General features: G+C 40.5%; 1 protein-coding gene across 9 annotated transcripts in view; it reads left to right on the top strand.

Annotated features, from left to right (window-relative positions):
• PKHD1 (PKHD1 ciliary IPT domain containing fibrocystin/polyductin) overlaps positions 1–18,744 on the top strand; it is a 443,740-nt gene that overhangs the window by 208,768 nt on the left and 216,228 nt on the right. For all 9 annotated transcript variants that reach the window (XR_015152761.1, XM_086370763.1, XM_086370767.1 and 6 more), the window contains 2 exons: positions 1,272–1,407; positions 4,971–5,217. Coding sequence is in view for 8 of the 9 variants with exons in the window: in XM_086370763.1 (XP_086226889.1) it covers positions 1,272–1,407; positions 4,971–5,217 (383 nt within the window). In the remaining variant the exon portion in view is untranslated. The remainder of the gene's footprint in view (positions 1–1,271; positions 1,408–4,970; positions 5,218–18,744) is intronic.

The following is an 18,744-nucleotide window of genomic DNA, read 5'->3' as shown; positions in this document are numbered from 1 at the left end:
GCCCTCCCTTTGGCTCCATCTCTGTAGCTACACCTTCTTTTCACATCCCCGTGGAGGTCACTAATCTATTCCCTGTCACTGCAGCTTTTTCTTTTCAACAGTCATACAAATGGGATAACATAATATGTAACCTTTTGAGACTGACTTCTTTCACTGGCAGATACCTTTGGTATTTATCTAACTTGCTGCAAGAAACAGTATTTTATTCCTTATTATTGTGGGGGACAGTATTCCACTATATGGATGTACCACAGTTTATTCATTTGTTGAAGGACATTTGAACTGTTTCCAGATTTGGTGATTGACTACAAATAAAATTGTCTCACCCATCTGTTTAAGGCTTTTGTATGAACCTAAGTTTTCATTGGAGAAGGCAATAGCTCTCCACTCCAGTACTTTTGCCTGGAAAATCCCATAGATGGAGGACCTGGTAGGCTGCAGTCCATGGGGTCGCTAGAGTCGGACATGACCGAGCGACTTCACTTTCACTCTTCACTTTCATGCACTGGAGAAGGAAATGGCAACCCACTCTGGTATTCTTGCCTGGAGAATCCCAGGGACGGCGGAACCTGGTGGGCTGCTGTCTGTGGTGTCGCACAGAGTTGGACACGACTAGAGCGGCTTAGCAGCAGCAGCAGCAGCAGCAAGTTTTCATTTCTCTAAAGTAAATGCTTAGGAGTTGAATTGTTAGGTCAGTGATATGTGCATGCATGCCAAGTCGCTTCAGTCCTGTCTGACTCTTTGAGACCCCATGGACTGTAGCCTGCCAGGCTCTTTTGTCCATGAAATTCTCCAGGCAAGAGTATTGGAATGGGTTGTCTTGCCTTCCTCCAGGGGATCTTCCTGACCCAGGGATAAAGCCTGTGTCTGTTACGGCTCCCGCATTGTCAGGCAGGATCTTTACCACTAGCACCACTTGGGAAGCCCCTAGATCAATAATAAGATTATGTTAACTTTGTTAAAAAGTACCAAACAATTTTCCACAGTGTTTTTGCCATTTTGCATTCCCACCAGCAGTGTATGAAAATTTCAATTATTTTTTTTTTCTTCATCAGGGTTTGTTTTGTCACTAATTTTTATTTAACCCTCTAACAGGTGTGCAGGATATTGCATTGTGATCCTTTGTGATATGTATGTGCTTTACAAATATTTTCTCTTAGTCTGTAGCTTGTCTTTTTACTCACTTAGTTGCTTTTATTCATGTATTAAAATTGTATTTCATTTGGCCGGTTCTCTTATGTTTCTTTCCTTATCCCCTTTCCAAATCACAGGCAAACCTGTGTATGTCAGCTGGGATCAAATCTCCCAGAAGGTGGGAACTGAGAGTTTCTAACACAACCTTTGTGAATTTTGATCTCACTCACTGTGTGGCCATCAGGACCTGTTCAGGCTGCTCCCAAGGACAGGGTAAGTTGTTTGAGTAGATAAGACAAATAATAAAACTAGTAAATAAGTCCAGTATGCACATAAATGTGATAAATAGTGTCAAAGCCATTGGGAATCATTATTTCTTTTACTTACGAGATTTCTTTAAGAGGAACTAAAGATCTTCTTGATGAGGGTGAAAGAGGAGAGTGAAAAACCTGGTTTAAAACTCAACATTCAAAAAACTAAAATTGTGGCATCTGGAACCATTACTTCATGGCAAAAGAAGGGGAAAAAAATGGAAGCAGTGACAGATTTTATTTTCTTGGGCTCCAAAATCACTGTGGATGGTGACTGCAGCCATGAAATTAAAAGATGCTTGCTCCTTGGAAGGAAAGCTATGACAAACCTAGACAGCATATTAAAAAGCAGAAACATCAACATCACTTTGCTGACAAAAGTGTGTATAGTCAAAGCTATGGTTTTTCCAATAGTCATGTGCAAGTATGAGAGTTGTACCATGAAGAAGACTGAGCACCAAAGAATTGATGCTTTCAATTTCTGGTGCTGGAGAAGACTCTTGAGAGTCCTTTGGACAGCAGGGAGATCAAACTAGTCAATCCTAAAGGAAATCAACCCTAAATATTCACTGGAAGGACTAATGCTGAAGTTCCAATATTTTGGCCACCTGATGTGAAGAGCTGATTCATTGAAAAAGACCCTGATGCTGGGAAAGGGTGAAGGCAAGAGGAGAAGGGGGCGGCAGAGGACAAGATGGTTAAATAGCATCACTGAATCAATGGACATGAATTTGAGCAAACTCTGGGAGATAGTAAATGACAGGGAAGCCTTGTGTGCTGCAGTCCATGGGGTCTCAGAGTTGGACATGACTTAGTGACTGAACTGCTCAAATCTCCTAAAAGAAATTCTAGAGGAGGCCAGGTGCTCCCAATATGGTTCTTGCAGCTCCCTGGCCTTTCCCTGCCTGGTGCCTGTCATACTCTATTATGATAGTTCCATGTCTCTGCTGGATTCTGAGCTTCACAAATGCAGGGACCACAGCTCTCTCTCATATTGAAGTATAGTTGATTTACAATATTGTATTAGTTTCTGTACAACATAGTTATTCAATATTTTTATGGATTACACTCCATTTAAAGTTCTTAAAAGTATTGACTATCTTCCCTGTGCTGTACAATATATCCTTGTAGCTAATTTACTTTGTACATAGTAGTTTGTACGCCTTAAGCCTCTCCCTTACTGTGCCCTACCCATGTCCCTCTCCCCACTGGTAGCCACTAGTTTATTCTCTATATCTGATCACACCTCTTTTGCTCAGAGTTTTATCCTTAGTAACCAGTAGTCTGGTGCCCAGTAGGTTCACTGATTAAATCAATGAATGGAGTTGGATGGATATACATATGGATATGAACTAATACACATACAAGCTTTCCTGAAAGAGCTAGAGTCCAGGAACCTTATGGTTTCAACAGCCCAAGGCTTTTTGTACACACAGAGAGACCATAAGAATTCTTGTTCACTTGTTAACCACATCTCAGAGGTGGTGAGAAATACCTTGGAGAACTCATGGGCTAAGGCGAAAGAACTAGAGAGCAATCTAGTTGATTTGATCGTTGTAAACAGACAAACCAAGTGGTTCAAGTAAATATGCTCTTGTGGTTTGAATTGCCAATTTAGATAATTGTTTGCTTTTTTAATTAAATGAATAATCAGTAAGTCTCCACTTTGCTTTTTATCCCCCCTCTATAGACAGAGCCAAAAATTGTTTTTATTTGGGTGGCATCTGAGTTTAAGATTGTAGTAATAATAATAGGAATGAAAAATGCCTTAAGACAATCACTTCAAATATTAATTCCTCAGTTAGAAGCTTCACTGTCTCATATCATTCATAAGACACTGAAAAGGAGCAAGATATTCCTTATGAGCTCTGATTTCTTCTCCCTGGATGTCCTTGGCTAAGCCATCTCTTTCATTTGTTTAAAAACTATTTAGTCCAGATTCTGTTTAAGGACCTGAGTGGTACAGAGATGAAAAGCACATAGTTCTTGTCTTCCAGGAGCTTTCCATCTAGGCACAAGAATAAATGTCTGAGCCAATGAATGTAATAGTATGATGAATCCAGTACTTGAGGATTGAGCAAGGTCAATGAGGGCAACAGCAAGGAAGGGGGTCAGGTAGACTTTATCATAGATTACCTTGAGCAGGATTTAGAAGGGTGAAGAGAAGTTTGCAAGAGGAAGAGGCAGAGAAAAGTTTTTACATATTAGGAATAGCCTATGCAAAAAAAAATTCAAAGAGCAAGTTATGATTAAGAAGTTGCAAAGAAATACAATATAGCTGACTTATAGAACTGCATGTGGTGTTAGATAAGCAACAAGTTGCTTTCCTGGTGGCTCAGATGGTAAAGAATCTGCCTACAAGGGAGGAGACCTGGGTTTGATCCCGGGGTTGGGAAGATCCCCTGGAGAAGGGAATGGCTACCTAATCCTGTATTCCTTCCTTGAGATGACAGAGGACAGAGGAGCCTGGCGGACTACAGTCCATGGGGTCAAAAAGAGTTGGACACGACTGAGTGACTAGCACAGACACACACAGAAGTTTCTGAGGTGGAATTGTAGCATCTTGAATGAATGACAGTTGAGTGCACAGACTCTACTGGGATGAGAACGAAAGCATTAGGGCCTCTCTTTGTTTATATCTTATTTTACATTTTTCCTTTTTTTATGTGTTTTATAAGATACATAATATAGCAATATGGTAGCATATATCTAAGAGATGTGTCCTGAGTTTTTAAATTTTAATGACAGGGTGGGGTGAGTATTAGAAGACCACTGCCATTGTTTCTTCCTGGGCAACTGACTAATAGCAGAACCAGTGAATCATATGAAGGGGGTGCGGGGGAAACCCTGCTAAGACATGTAGCCCGAGAGCTGATACCTATCAAATGTGTTACTATTTGTCCATGTGACTGATTGAATATGGCTCTTGAGGGCAAATGTTTAAAGTATAAATCTCATAAGAAGTGGGGTTAGATTTGCCTTAGAAGAACTAGAGCAGAGAGATGGAAAGACCAGCCCTCAGGACCTTTAGCATTTGGTAATTAGTAATGTTCGGTGTCACTCCCAGTAGACCGCCATTTCTCACCCTTGGCATTTGGGACTGGATAATTGTTTGTTGTGGGGGCTCCCCTGTGCCTTGTAGAATGCTGGGTAGCATCCTTGCCTCTTCCCACCAGATGCCCTGCTGTCCACTCAGTTGTGACAGCCAAAAATGCTTGCAGATGGTACCAAATGTCCCCTGCAGGGCAAACCACCCCTGGTTGGGAATCACTGCCTGAGAATACAGGCTGCATGAGGACAATGCCCCTACTACTCTCATTTCACTCTGTCTGCAGCACATAGCACAGAGCCTGACACATAGTCAACTCAGGATATATATTTTTTCTTGGACAAATCAGTCAGCAAATTGTTAAACTGTATAAACATGCAATTTTAAAATACTGAGAATAACTCAGTGACTTCAGTTGCCATTTGTGATCACCTTCTTTTGTGCCCCTGTGTCACAGTCTTTCTCCCAACTTACAGGTGGGTTTACTGTGAAGACCAACCAGCTGAAGTTTATGAACTCTCCGAACTTGGTAGCATTTCCATCTCCTCATGCAGCCATTTTGGAAGACTTGGATGGGTCTCTGTCTGGAAAAAATAGAAGTCACATTCTTGCTTCTGTGGAAACACTTCCAGCTTCTTGTGTGGTCAAAGCTAGCTTCAGCCAGCTTGTCCATGGCAGTGTCTGTGAGGAAAATGTTCTCTTTCATCGGATGTCTATTGGTTTGTAAGTTGAATTAACTCTACATTTTGACTTGTCAATGGACACGTATATATCATTCAGGTTGTTGATATTTGTAGAAGAGAAATTGTTTTGCAGATTCCGTTTGGTGTATTCAGGTCTACAGAAGTGATATGGGATAATTTTGACAGCTGTCAGATCATAAGTTTATGGTAGTTTTAGGCTGATTTAAATGACAGCTTATTTTCAATAATAGTGGACCACATCTCATAGCCCTTGACCACTATTGGCATTTTGAGTTAATAATTTCCTCTCAAAAAGACTTGCAACCAACAAAAAATTGAAATGTATTTAAATTAAGAGGAGTATTAATAAATTCCAGTATTGTCCATTCTCATTTATATGCACCTCCTCTCCCTGAGCTCTTTTTAAGTGTTTGCTATGCTCCAGGGAAGCATTGCTGATGCTCCCTATTACTTGTGAAGTTGCTTCACACCAGTTCATTTTCCTTGTTAATTTTGTGAGCTATTGGATTTGTACAATACATATCCTATTTAATATTGGAGCAAGAACTCCTTGTTTATGCTACTTGGCCTACTATTAAGTCAGGAGCTTGGCTGTTTATAATGCATAATAGGATTGCTTCTGCCCCCTTTAATTTCCAGATAATGATTGCTGAGTGACTAGGGTTCTACCATTTACCTATTTCAAATGCATTGTATATAATTAGCCACACTCCTTTCTCTCCTTTGTTTTAAGTGTCCTAACTTCATGAATATTAAGTCAGGTGCTTCAGCCAGATCATGCTGGCATCTTATTTAAACAGGTAAACTCCACAGAAAGGGAGTCAGTATGGTCAGGTTTACACTAAGTCTGCATTCTGAATGCATATGCCATCTGTATCTTGACATTCTGCTTTAGACACCTTAGTGATACCCTGCTAGCATGGAATTGTCTGAAAACATTCCACTTTTACTTTTCAAGCTGTTTATTATTCTATCTAATGTTAATGGACCCAATTCCAGTGAGTAATAACAGTATGGAGCAATATGTTTTCATTTCTAATCATTTTGATTATGCAGAGCATGCCTTTGATTCTTAGGGATGCATCCTGATTTTTATTATTTTTGTGATTTTAAAAAAGATGTTTTTAATGGCATTTTGAGGTTTACAAAAGTGAACCATTTATTTCTTATATGCATGTTTTTTTAATGAAAAAATAGATTTGTGTAGTTAAAAAGAACATTATGTGCTTGTATAACACTGATTTCTCTGGGTTCTTGATATTCCTTTTCTATGTCTTGAAAACCTACTGAGAGACTGTCTCTGAAGGTGGCATTTAGCAGTGTGGCATTAGAAGCCTCTGCAGTTGTAATCCTTCTGAGCATCTGTTCTTGGAGGTCTTCAGGGCAGGACACCTAGGTGCTTGCTCTGGCAGCAAGTCATGGTCCCAGCACTCAAGGACTGACAAGGTCTAAAGGAGAATAATCCTGATACTGTATTCTGAGTAGATTCAGAAGATCCCTACTAGGGTGAAACACTTGCCTTGGTTTGTTTGGAATTTTCTTGGTTTTAAAATAAAAAATCTCATGTCCCAGAAACCCCTTCAGTCTTGAGAAAACCAAGATGGTTGGTCACCCTACTCCCTAGGCTTCTGTTTAAACATTTTCAGGTTGATTCACAAATCTGTGGACAAATGCTCAATGACTCCAAGCCCAAGGGAGGCTCAGCACACTCCCAGTTCTGAGTCTCTTAGCCCTGTGTCCTCATCTCTGGGGTGAGATGGTTAGATTAGATGATCTCTAAGGCCTTGCTAGTCAGAGTGCATCAGTGGGACCTGGGACTAGATGCAGAGAATCTCAAACTCAGCCTAGACGTTCTGAGTCAGGACCCCTGGGGAATTTATACTCAAGTTTTAGAAGCACTGCCTTAAGATCTTTCTAACTTGATCTTTCCAGATTCTATCCCCAGTTATTTGTGTTCAGTGACTTGATCTCTGTCCCAGAGCATTATAACCTCATTAGGAACATGTCAGAGCTAATGAGCAATTTGAATTCCACGTAGATACAAACTTTGTGGCATTTCGTGGAGAAAGGACTGATTTGCTGTGCTGTTTTCCCTGGAGCGTGCACCCTAAGAGTTGATTTGCAAAGCTCTCACAGTCCCCATCTTTTGGGGTTGCTTGCTGATGGGGATCTGATGTGGCACATGGTCCCTGCCCTCTTTCCTTTCAACATTTAGCCCCCTCCTGCCTCCTCAGCCCAGGTTCCTAGAGGGTAGGGCGTGAGGTCTGCACAGCTGCCTAAACGGGGCAACCCTGCCCCCTAACTAACAACTGAGTACTTGGGGCGTGAGCTCTTCCTCGGAGGCTCCTCCTGGCCCATGTTCACTATAGGTTCTGTGTTTGACATTGACAACCTTCTTCCCTCACTACCTTTTCCAAGAGTGATGGGCACTTCTGGTTTCGTAGCTTCCTCTGACTTCATCCTCACAGTTGTGTTGACCAAGGCATAGAAATGTTTAAAGTTGGCAATAATAATTAATATTTTGGTGAAGAAAAGTTTCCTACCCTCTACGAGGCAGAGTCGAAATTCTGTTTTGTTAAAAATAATGACATTTTAGTCTGGGTGAGTTCTCTCTCACTACAAGTTCTAAAATGTGCTTTCTTAAGGGGCCACTGGTGTTCAGGATAGCATTTCTTTCCTGACTTCTGTTTCTACCAATCTCTTTCTCTCAACCCCATCCTTCCTGATAAGACCAGGAAGTGGTAGCTCTACCAGTAGAAGTCAGGACCTCATTTCAGAAAAATGTCAGCACCATTTGCTCCAGAGGCCTCATCATGGCAAAATGGCTCACATAGTCCCTGGATTCATTAATCCTAAATTTCTTCTGTGTAGAGATGCTTACTTGGGACAAGGATCGTGTCACCAGTAGGGTACTGTGTGCTCCTTCTAGACCTCCTTTGTAAGCTTTTCTTCCTGACCCTTCAATGCTAGTGTTCCTTAAGATTCTTCAAGAAGCTTTCAAGTTATTCTCTTCCCAAATGATCTGGACTGTTCCATAGCTTCAGTTAACATTCACTGATGGTGCTTTATGGAAGTCCAGACCCATTTATCCAACTGCCCTTAGGATCTGCCCTGTCCAGTATTGTAGTCACTTACCACAGGTGGCCACTGAACACGTGAAATGTGGCTCATCCAAATGGAGATGTGCTGGAAGTGCAAATTATGCATCTTGTCTCTAAGACTTTGTATGAAAAAAAGGATGTAAAATAGCTCAATGATTTGTTTATATTGATCATCTTGAAATGATAAGATTTTGAATATATTGGGTTAAATATATTATTAAATTAATTTTATTTGTTTCTTTTACATTTTTTAATATGGCTATGATAAAATTTAAGGTTCTATCTGTGGCTTGCATTTATGGCTTGCATTGTATTTCCATTAAGTGGTAGTGCTTTCAATATTTCTGTTAGAGTATTCAGCAGCCATCTCAAACACAACCTGTCAAAACCAAACTTAAGGTCTTTATTCCATGGACCTATTGGGTGTTAAGAATCTCTGGGTGTTCAGACAAACGATGCAATTACCTGAACCAGAAATGGGAGTTATCCTTGACTCATCTGCTCACAGAAATCACCTACCATGTCCAGTCCATTTCATCTCCTAAAAAAAAATCCCTTTTGAGTTTTACTACTTCTGTCCTTCCCAACTTCTCTAGTCCAAATTGACACTCAGATGCCACCTGTTTAACTGCAGCGGCCACTTAGCTTGCCACCTTGCTGGGATCCTGTCCTTAAACTTGTGAGTCTTTGTAGATCAGATCTGGTCCTGCCATCCACACATTCCCTTGCTGAGGCTTCATCAGGACCTTCCCAGTGCCTCCCAGTGAAAGCCGACCATTTTTAACGTCTCAAGGGCACTTCATGACCTACTCCTTTTTGTGCTATACTTCTAGGATCCTTTCTCAATGCTCTGCCCTCCTTTCCCTAAATTTTAAGCTTCAGACACACTCAACTTCTTTGTGTTTTTTGATCCAAAAGGTTCAGCTTCCATGAACTCAGCATGAAGGTAGTTTACTCTGGTGAGCTTCCCCGAGCTTTCTGCACAGCATTGTATCCCTGCTGTGTGCTGGCTGTCTGTACTTTCTCTAATCAATACTCACACTCCTACATAGCTTGTAAATCACCCCTCCCTTCTCATTCATGGTAAGTAGGACAAGGATAACGGGATTTGTTTGTTTCTATTATGGTACCCAATACCACGTTGAACGTAAAGTGACTCAATAAAATTAGTATTGAATACATAAATATCATTTAAGAAATTGTGGACTCCCCCAAATCTTCCTCTCATGTTCTTATTGTCCATTTCTCTCTTAGGACCTATTTATGAGGAGTCCACAGCACTTAACTTTTCTTTAGAAGATCCAGGATTAAAATACTATCCTGTCGTTATTTCTAAAATTCCTAGAAACATCAAATACTTAAGAATATCCTTTCATAATGTCTTCTGGGCTTTTGCTTGCCTGGGGCTGTCAGTTGATCAGACAATTTATTTTAACAGCTGATTTCTTCTCAACCCCGCCCCTACCCCACCCCTACTGAAATAGCAGTTTGCATACATTTGCAAGCATTTTCTTTTCCTGGTGGTATAGATGCACAGAATTGTGATGGGGAGAATGAGAACCAACTTTCACAATTACCATCTGGGAATTATTTGTTTTTTTGGTTTAGAGCACTCTACAGCTCTTTCAGTTGATACAGATTTATTCAAATATCAGTAAATCAAGCCTTGATCTGTCTTCCAATTACGTACTGAACCGAATGTGGGGGAAATTAAAAGAGTTTACAAGATGTTGTAGGTTGGCCAACCAGTCGTTCTGAGTTTTAATAGGAAGTACATAAAAGAAAGTCTGGCTATATGCATATGTTTGAAATTATTTTTCAAAGGCTGAAGAATAAAGAAGTAATTAAGAATCATTTGTGGGTATAAATCATAAACCACCCTCCCTCCGCCACTTCCTAGGTATGTTCCTGGACAAGTTACTTCACCTCTTTCTGCTTCAGTTCTCAAGACAGTAAAAAGAGCAAAATGTTACTTCACTCACGGGGTCGTTGTCGGGCACGAAGTAAGTGCTCAGTAAATGTTGTCTTTCGAAAGCCTCTACATTTATGATTGATAAAACAACATATAAAGTTACTACTAATAGAATAAAATATAGATAATTATGTTTCTGAGAAACAAATGCCTGGCAAGGGAATTAAGTTTGTTCAAATGAAACTTAATCCAATTCTTGAAAGACAGGGAACACTTTCCAATAGTCACGAGACATCGCACTGATCCAGAAACCTCCCAGAAAGTCATGGAATCTGGAGTCTTTCCGGACACAGTTTTTGATTCACTCATGCCCCCAATGCTTTCTGTTTCTTCCTTCCTATTTCTCCTAGAAAAGGTTAATGTTGTTGTTGATCACCTTGATTCTTAGATCTTGCTTAATATCCTCTCCTGTAGAGCTTACATTCAGTGTTTACCTATGGAACTGCTCTTAATGTGTCAGTATTCAGAGTACGAGGCACCCCCTGCCTCTTGAATGTAAAAGTAAAGAAGAGTTCAAATGGAAATTGTGGCCTAGCTTTTCCTCTAACAATCGCCTAACTCTCTTCCTAGGGATAAATAGGCATAGCATCACTAATGGTATCTTTTCAGTTCTCAAAAAAATAAAAAACATGTGAGACAGGGAAATTCCAAGAAGTTTTATCCTCTCTAGGCAGCAGAGGTTACAGAAGTAAAATAGAAGAAGAACTAAACCTAAAAATGGAGCCCAAACCAAGGAATAGCATCAATAATACTCCACGGTTATTAAATTTCATGAATAATAAAGGGGCCCAGGGGTGTGCTGGTACCTGTTTTACGACTAGAATAAAAAGCCTGATTTGTAGCGTTTGCCTAATTCCTTGGTGGAAATACTCTCACATGACTGGGCTAAGGCTAACATCATGATGTCACTGAACATGGAGTTGGGAAGAAGGGCTGGTGATGAACTTGTGGGCAGGTGTCAGTCAGTCCTACCGTACCAAGTGTGCATAGGGATAAAAGGGAGGGTGGGCTTTGTAACTACCTGCCTGCATGGAATTGTTTTTCAATATTCCTGACAAGTAGTTGTCTACCTTGCAGTTGTGTAGCTCTAAGGGTAGTATTCTCATATTCTGAGATAGCCATACCAACTTCATCCCACAGATTAAGCTAGAGATGCAATAGAATCTAAAGTATGGGTAGATAGAGTATAGATAGCTACTGCTTCTCTTCAAGGATGAAGGTGTAACAGGCAAGAATTTTTGTCAAGTATGTTGCAAAAACTGTAAATACTATGTCTGAGGAGATGCTAGGCTGATTTGGGGACTTAACAATCATTATTGCTTTAGCTGACTCTGAGAAGAGATAAACAGAAATATACATCAGCAAAGTCATGGAGAATGACTTTGAATCCTCCATCATGGAGGACCCATGATGTCAGGATATACCTACCAGAAATGCAAGGATTATTATTTTTTTGTTGAAGCGTAGTTGATTTGCAATATCGGGCCAGTCTCTGCTGTATAGCAAGGTGACTCAGTTATATACATATATATGTTTTTTGTAAACATTCTTTTCCATTGTGGTTTACCACGGGATAGTGAATATACTTCCCTGTGCTCTACATTAGGACCTTGTTGTTTATCCGTTTTAAATGTAATAGCTTACATCTACCAACTTCACACTTTCAGTCCATCTGTTTTCCTTCTACTCCCTTGGCAACCACACGTCTGATCTCTACATCTATGAATCTATTTCTGTTTTATGCTATGCTATGCTAAGTCACTTCAGTCATGTCCGACTCTGTGCGACCCCATAGACAGCAGCCCACCAGGCTCCCCCGTCCCTGGGATTCTCCAGGCAAGAACACTGGAGTGGGTTGCCATTTCCTTCATTTGAGCCATATTTTAGATTCCACATTTAAGTGATATCATACAGTATTTTTCTTCCTCTTTCTTAGTTTACTTAGTATGATAATCTCTAGCTGTATCCATGTTGCTGCAAATGGTATTATTTCATTCCTTTTTATGGCCAAGTAATATTCCACTGGCCATAAAAATCATTTTTATCCACTCATCTGTCAATGGGCATTCAGTTTGCTTCCGTGTCTTGGCTATTGTGAACAGTGCTGCTATGAACAGAGGGGTGCATGTATCTTTTTGAATTATAGTTTTGTCCAGACATATGCCCAGCAGTGGGATTGCTGGATCATATGATAATTCTGTTGTTAGTTTTCTAAGGAGCCTCCGAGCTGTTTTACACAGTAGCTGCACCAGCTTACATTCCCACTAACAGTGTGTGGGTGAAGTGAAAGTGAAAGTGTGAGTTGTTCAGTCCTGTCTGACTCTCTGTGACCCTATGGAATGTAGCCTGCCAGGCTCCTCTGTCCATGGAATTCTCCAGGCAACTATACTGGAGTGGGTAGCCATTCCCTTCTCCAGGGGATCTTCCCAACCAAGGGATCAAACCCGGGTCTCCTGCAGTGCAGGCAAATTCTTTACCATCTGAGCCACCAGGGAAGCCCTAACAGTGTAGAAGGGGTCCCTAGAAATGCAAGATAATTAAATCGCATGGCTTGCATCCCTGTACTTGTGCTATTTTTTATGTGAATTTAAGGATTGTTACAAGTTTGGGGCAAAGACTGAGGGTTATGATTTCTTTTCTCTTTTTAGGTTTCTTACTCAGAAGGAGAAATATTTGTTTCTCCGTCAATAAGAGTGTATACAGAAAACTTCTTATTGACACACATCAGATAGTACTGGGTGATGGCAGATAGGTAGATAGAATAGTCATCTTCTGACAAAGGCTTCTTTTTTTCTTTTTGTTAAAAATGTGTTTGTTATTGTTATTTACCAATGGGGAGAGGCAGTTTATTTATAAGCCACAAAAGCAAGGGGATAGCACAGTTAATTAGCAATCTGTGTAAGATGGGCTACTTATGCAAAAATAAGACTCTTCAAAACAAAAGACGTGGAGAGCCTCTGACAAGAACTTCTTAGGAGTCCAGTGTATTTTAAAGATGCTAGAGAAAAATAATAAGAGAAGGCAATGGCACCCCACTCCAGTACTCTTACCTGGAAAATCCCATGGACAGAAGAGCCTGGTAGGCTGCAGTCCATGGGGTTGCAAAGAGTCGGACACGACTGAACGACTTCACTTTCACTTTTCACTTTCATGCATTGGAGGAGGAAATGGCAACCCATTCCAGTGTTCTTGCTTGGAGAATCCCAGGGACGGATAGTAGTGGAAAGGGTCGCATGGTGGGCTGGTGGGCTGCCTGTTGGGCTGCTGTCTATGGGGTCACACAGAGTCGGACACGATTGAAGTGATTTAGCAGTAGCAGAGAAAAATAAAGACACAAAAATCTGTTGGCTGTGCTCAACATTTTGATTTTGTCTTCTTTGTGCAGTAAAAGATGAGAGTAACATCAGCAAGCATGAATATCCAGGCGATGCTGACAGCACCATTTGGGGCTAGTTATTATGATGTGTTGGCTTAGGAGATGCAAAATTATAAAGGGTTTACTTCACAATTGTTCCAAAGAGAGGGCATTTAGAGCTCAGTGAAGTGTTTGTCGTAATACACAGAGATTAAGTGTAAGCCAATGGTAAACACAAACCGGGGAGTTAATATTTGTTCTCATTGGTGTTGTTGATTACCTAACAAATCCTCTGTGGGCAGTATACACTCAACAGTTCCACATAGTATCTGGGCACTAAATTACAGAACTGTTGATGCAACGAGTATTGTGACTTGGGACTTTGGTTGGGGAGTTTATCAAGTGATAAACTTGATATTTATCAAGTGATAAACTGTTATATTTCTAAAGGAAGATGTCCCTGAATTAAAAACAGCCTTGGTGATTTAAAAAAAAAATATATGCTCCCTCATAGAAAAGGAAAAGCTTGTAGTTTTCTTGTCTTTTTGATTGTATCCAGGAGCTGTTGTTGACACCAAGGTAAGGGTTAACATTTCAAATGGACTGGTTGCCTCCTGATTTCTTGCACATAAAGCCACGCGAAGTTCAGGGAGAGACTTCTTCCCCTAGTAATGAAGCTCTCTGCTGCTAATGGCCCATGCAGACTCCCTTGGCTCCTCCAAATTAGAAATACTTCAGTGTGCTCCTTTGCTTCATTAACAGTAAAGAGAGGGAGATTGGTGGCTATTTAGGGCACGGGGAAATTAGTGGCTATTTAGGGCAAGAGAAAATTGTCGTAATTATGGTTGGTAAATTCTCTTCATGGTATTCTTCTATTCTGAATGTTCTTTGGGTGCTTTTCAGAAGAGCCCACCACTGGCACCGCTGGCATTTGGCCTAGAAGGACGGGAGCTGATTTGACTACGAATTTTTGGCCCTCAGGGTGACAGTCAACACAAGGCGTCTTGCCTCCTCGAAGACTGGTCTTTGCCATTTGGGTTTGGTTTTCAGAATGCGCATGAGACCCTTTCCACTACCAACTGTGACAAAGGAGTATTTGATAACCTCCTTCTCTACTTGTATCGCTCTAAAGAAAGCTCATGCTGTCCACAAATGCCTGTGAAATTGTGTCCCGTATGAACCTCTGCTGAGATAGATGGGGCAGCTTGGTAGAATCCAAGCAGTGTATGAAGAAGGAGGAGGAAAGAATGATTTAGGATCACAATGTGCTATGGTTGGTTCTCCAGTTGATCAAGGAGTTAGCATCAGTTTGGATACTGGTTGGAAGAAGGGGATCAAAAAGAAACTACAGAAGTCCTAAAGATAAGTAGAACTGAATTGATGTTAGTATTTGAAAATAGGGTCATGTGTATAAGGGTCTTTAGAAACTGGGGAGTATGGCCTGAAAATGACTCCTTCAGTAATTGCTACTATGATCTGTAGTAATGGAATCTGGATAAATTAGATCCTAAAACTGATTTGTAAATGTCATACTGATAGAAAATTAAGAAATAATTAAGTCTCATCAAAGTGACCAGGGGGATTCCTGAGGCCTCACTGCTGGAATGAAGTATTTCTGGACATAAACATGATGTCTTAAGAGAAGAATGACAAAATAAGGGTTGGTAAGGCGAAGACAGTGACAAAATATAGACCAGATGAATTAAATGGGAACAGATGGATGCATTTGAACAAATAGAATTCTTTTTTGTGTGTGTGTGTGTGTTTCTTTTTTTTTTTTTCTAATTTTATTTTATTTTTAAACTTTACATAATTGTATTAGTTTTGCCAAATATCAGAATGAATCCGCCACAGGGATTATACTTCTTCACAATTACAAGTCACCAGGGGTCAATAACATCACAAGCACAGACAAATAGAATTCTTTTGTTCTATAGTTAAAAATAAAACCAGGACTCTAATCTAAAAATAGTTTAACTGAGAACACTCCACTTGGATAGAAGAAATCTAAGTTCATAAGGAAATCTTCGCATTTTCCTAAGCCAGGCCCATTGTTAGTGCAGTTGCTTACATGTGTGCAGAGGAGGTTTTCTGACCACTCAGTTCAGTTCAGTCGGTCAGTCATGTCCGACTCTTTGCTACCCCGTGGACTGCAGCATGCTGGGCTTCCCTGTCCATCATAACTCTTGCAGCTTGCTCAAACTCATGTCCATCAAGGCAGTTGATGCCATCCAACCATCTAATCCTCTGTCATCCCCTTCTCCTCCTGCCTTCAATCTTTCCCAGCATCAGGGTCTTCTCCAATGAGTCAGTTCCTCGCATCAGGTGGCCAAAGTATTGGAGTTTCAGCTTCAGCATCAGTCCTTCCAATGACTATTCAGGACTGATTTCCTTTAGGATGGACTGGTTGGATCTCCTTTCAGTCCAGGGGACTCTCAAGAGTCTTCTCCAACACCAGAGTTCAAAAGCATCAATTCTTCGGTGCTCAGCTTTCTTTATAGTCCAACTCTCCCAAAGAAAGACAATGCCAAAGAAGTTCAAACTACTGCACAACCACACTTATCTCACACGCTAGCAAAGTAATGGTCAAAATTCTCCAAGTGAGGCTTCAACAGTATGTGAACTGTGAAATTCCAGGTGTTCAAGCTGGATTGAGAAAATGCAGGGGAACCAGAGATCAAATTGCCAACATCCGTTGGATCATTGAGAAAGCAAGAGAGTTCAAGAAAAACATCTACTTCTGCTTTATTGACTATGCCAAAGCCTTTGACTGTGTGGATCATGACAAACTGTGGAAAATTCTTAAGGAGATAGAACTACCAGACCACCTCACCTGCCTCCTGAGAAATCTGTATGCAGGTCAAGAAGCAACAGTTAGAACTGGACATGGAAAAACAGACTGGTTCCAAATTGGGAAAGGAATACATCAAAGTTGTAAATTGTCACCCTGCTTATTTAACTTATATGCAGAGTACATCATGTGAAATGCCAGGCTGGATGAAGCACAAGCTGGAATCAAGATTGCTGGGAGAAATATCAATAACCTCAGATTTTCAGATGACACTACCCTTATGGCAGAAAGCAAAGAAGAATTAAAGAGTCAGAAAGAGTGTTCTTTCTGACCACTAAAGATAAATGTTCAAGTCTTCTTGGCAAATATCTTATTGATAATGAGGTTGACTGTATCAAGATCTGATAACTTATCATCAAATGCTTATCTCTTTTGATTAATACATTTACAAGAAGTATTCTAACACTCTTGTTGTTTTCTGGGTAGACTTCCCTGGGACAAAACATCACTAAACAGCCAGCAGCCAAAGTGTTCTAATCTACTTAACACTCATTTATTGATTCAACAAACATTTGTTGAGCACTCACCATGTGAAAGACAGTTTTATTTCTCATTGCAGATTTTAAAATGGAAATTCTGATTTATCAGTGAGTATTTCTTGGAATTTTGTCTTGTGATTCATTTTCCAGAGCCAGTGTCTCTGTGAAAGCTGAAGGGCTGCACTTTCAGAACCTGAGATGCTCGGAATTATTTTCTGGACTGTGGGGAAATTCCACCTGATATATTGACCTTGGTACCCATGGTGGCCACCTCATTTGCCTCTTTGGGATTTCAACTTATCTCTTCTTATCACATTTGTTTTACATTTATTTCCCAGAAGCCTGTCTTCATTTATTAAATATATTAGTTGGGCCAAATTGTGCTGGATGATATCCTGGGATGCTGGGACTCATGTCTTCGTAATGATTGAGGGGGGATGGCCAGACAATACAAGGAAGAAAATTAAGCCTTCTCCAACTTGTCTGAAATGAAAATTTAGGAATAAATTTCATAAATGGAGAAGGAATTTGAGGATGTGAACTCCCCATAACTGGAAGAAATAACAAGATAAAATCTGGAGGAAATTCCCATAATGGGTTGGATGTTAGAACAAATGATCCCCATATCCACTCTGAGTAGGAATATGAGCCCAGATTTCCATTAGTTCTAATTTAAATCTTGGTATACATGAGGGAAAAAAAGGTCCTTCATACCCCAAACCCAAAGAGAGGAAGAAGCCCCTCCATTTCAAGGTTTTTTTTTTCTTTTGACCACACCACATACAGGATCTTAGTTCCCCCATCAGAGATCAAGCTTGCGTCCTCTGCGGTGGAAGCACAGTCTTAACCACTGGACCACCAGGGAATTCCCCACCCCAAGATTTCTAAAGGTTCAGTGAATGCTGTGTAGAGACATCTGGGAAACGGCAGTTCATTTATTCCAAATGCCCTGAGTATTCTTTATCCCTTTTTATCTATTAACAGATGAAACAAACACATTTTCTTACAAGAAAGAATGAAAGAAAAGAAAGTGAAGTCGTTCACTTGTGTCCGATTCTGCGACCCCACGGACTATAGTTTACCAGGCTCCTCCGTCCGTGGGATTTTCTAGGCAGGAGTACTGGAGTGGGTTGCCATTTCCTTCTCCAGGGTTTCGTCCCGACTCAGGGATCAAACCTGGGTCTCTCACATTGTAGGCAGATGCTTTACCATCTGAACCACCAGGGAAGTCTTACAAGAAATATACATCAAATACTATATCACCAGGGCTAAAGCTCATGAGAGGATGTGAGCGTGTTTTTAAATGACCAAATATCCTGGATAAACCTTGAGACAATAAAATAACTAGACAGAGTGGCAAACCAGGTACATCTGAAGTTCTTTCTTCCATGAGCTATAGGCAGACTTACTGGGCTTGAGATGGTTATTGAATACATCGATTATCACGTTGTTTCACAGCTGCTACAGGAGATACATACTGTTGTCTCCATTTGAAAAAAGAGAAATGAAAGCTTACAGAGGGTAAGTGAGTCCCCAGAATTCATACACTTAGTTCATGCAGATATAGACTTCCAATTTACACACAGTTAACAATGGTCCCCAAATGTTTAACACGAAAACCAGTCTCCTCTTTATACTGTGCCACTCAACTGTAAATTGACTTTTGATTTGCTCACGCCACCCCTCACTTTGAAAACCCAACATCCTCCGTCATTTCATTTCCTTCTACTGTGAGAATTTAATTATCTGCCTGCAGCAACATGCCACAGTCGAAGATTCTTATGAAAA

Source organism: Bos grunniens, chromosome 23, assembly GCF_055505025.1.
Source record: "Bos grunniens cultivar Pamir isolate PY7600 chromosome 23, Bosgru_T2T1.0, whole genome shotgun sequence".
NCBI lineage: Eukaryota > Metazoa > Chordata > Mammalia > Artiodactyla > Bovidae > Bos > Bos grunniens.
Note: the sequence above shows the minus strand (reverse complement) of the source record. Positions and strands in the feature narration are given on the sequence as shown.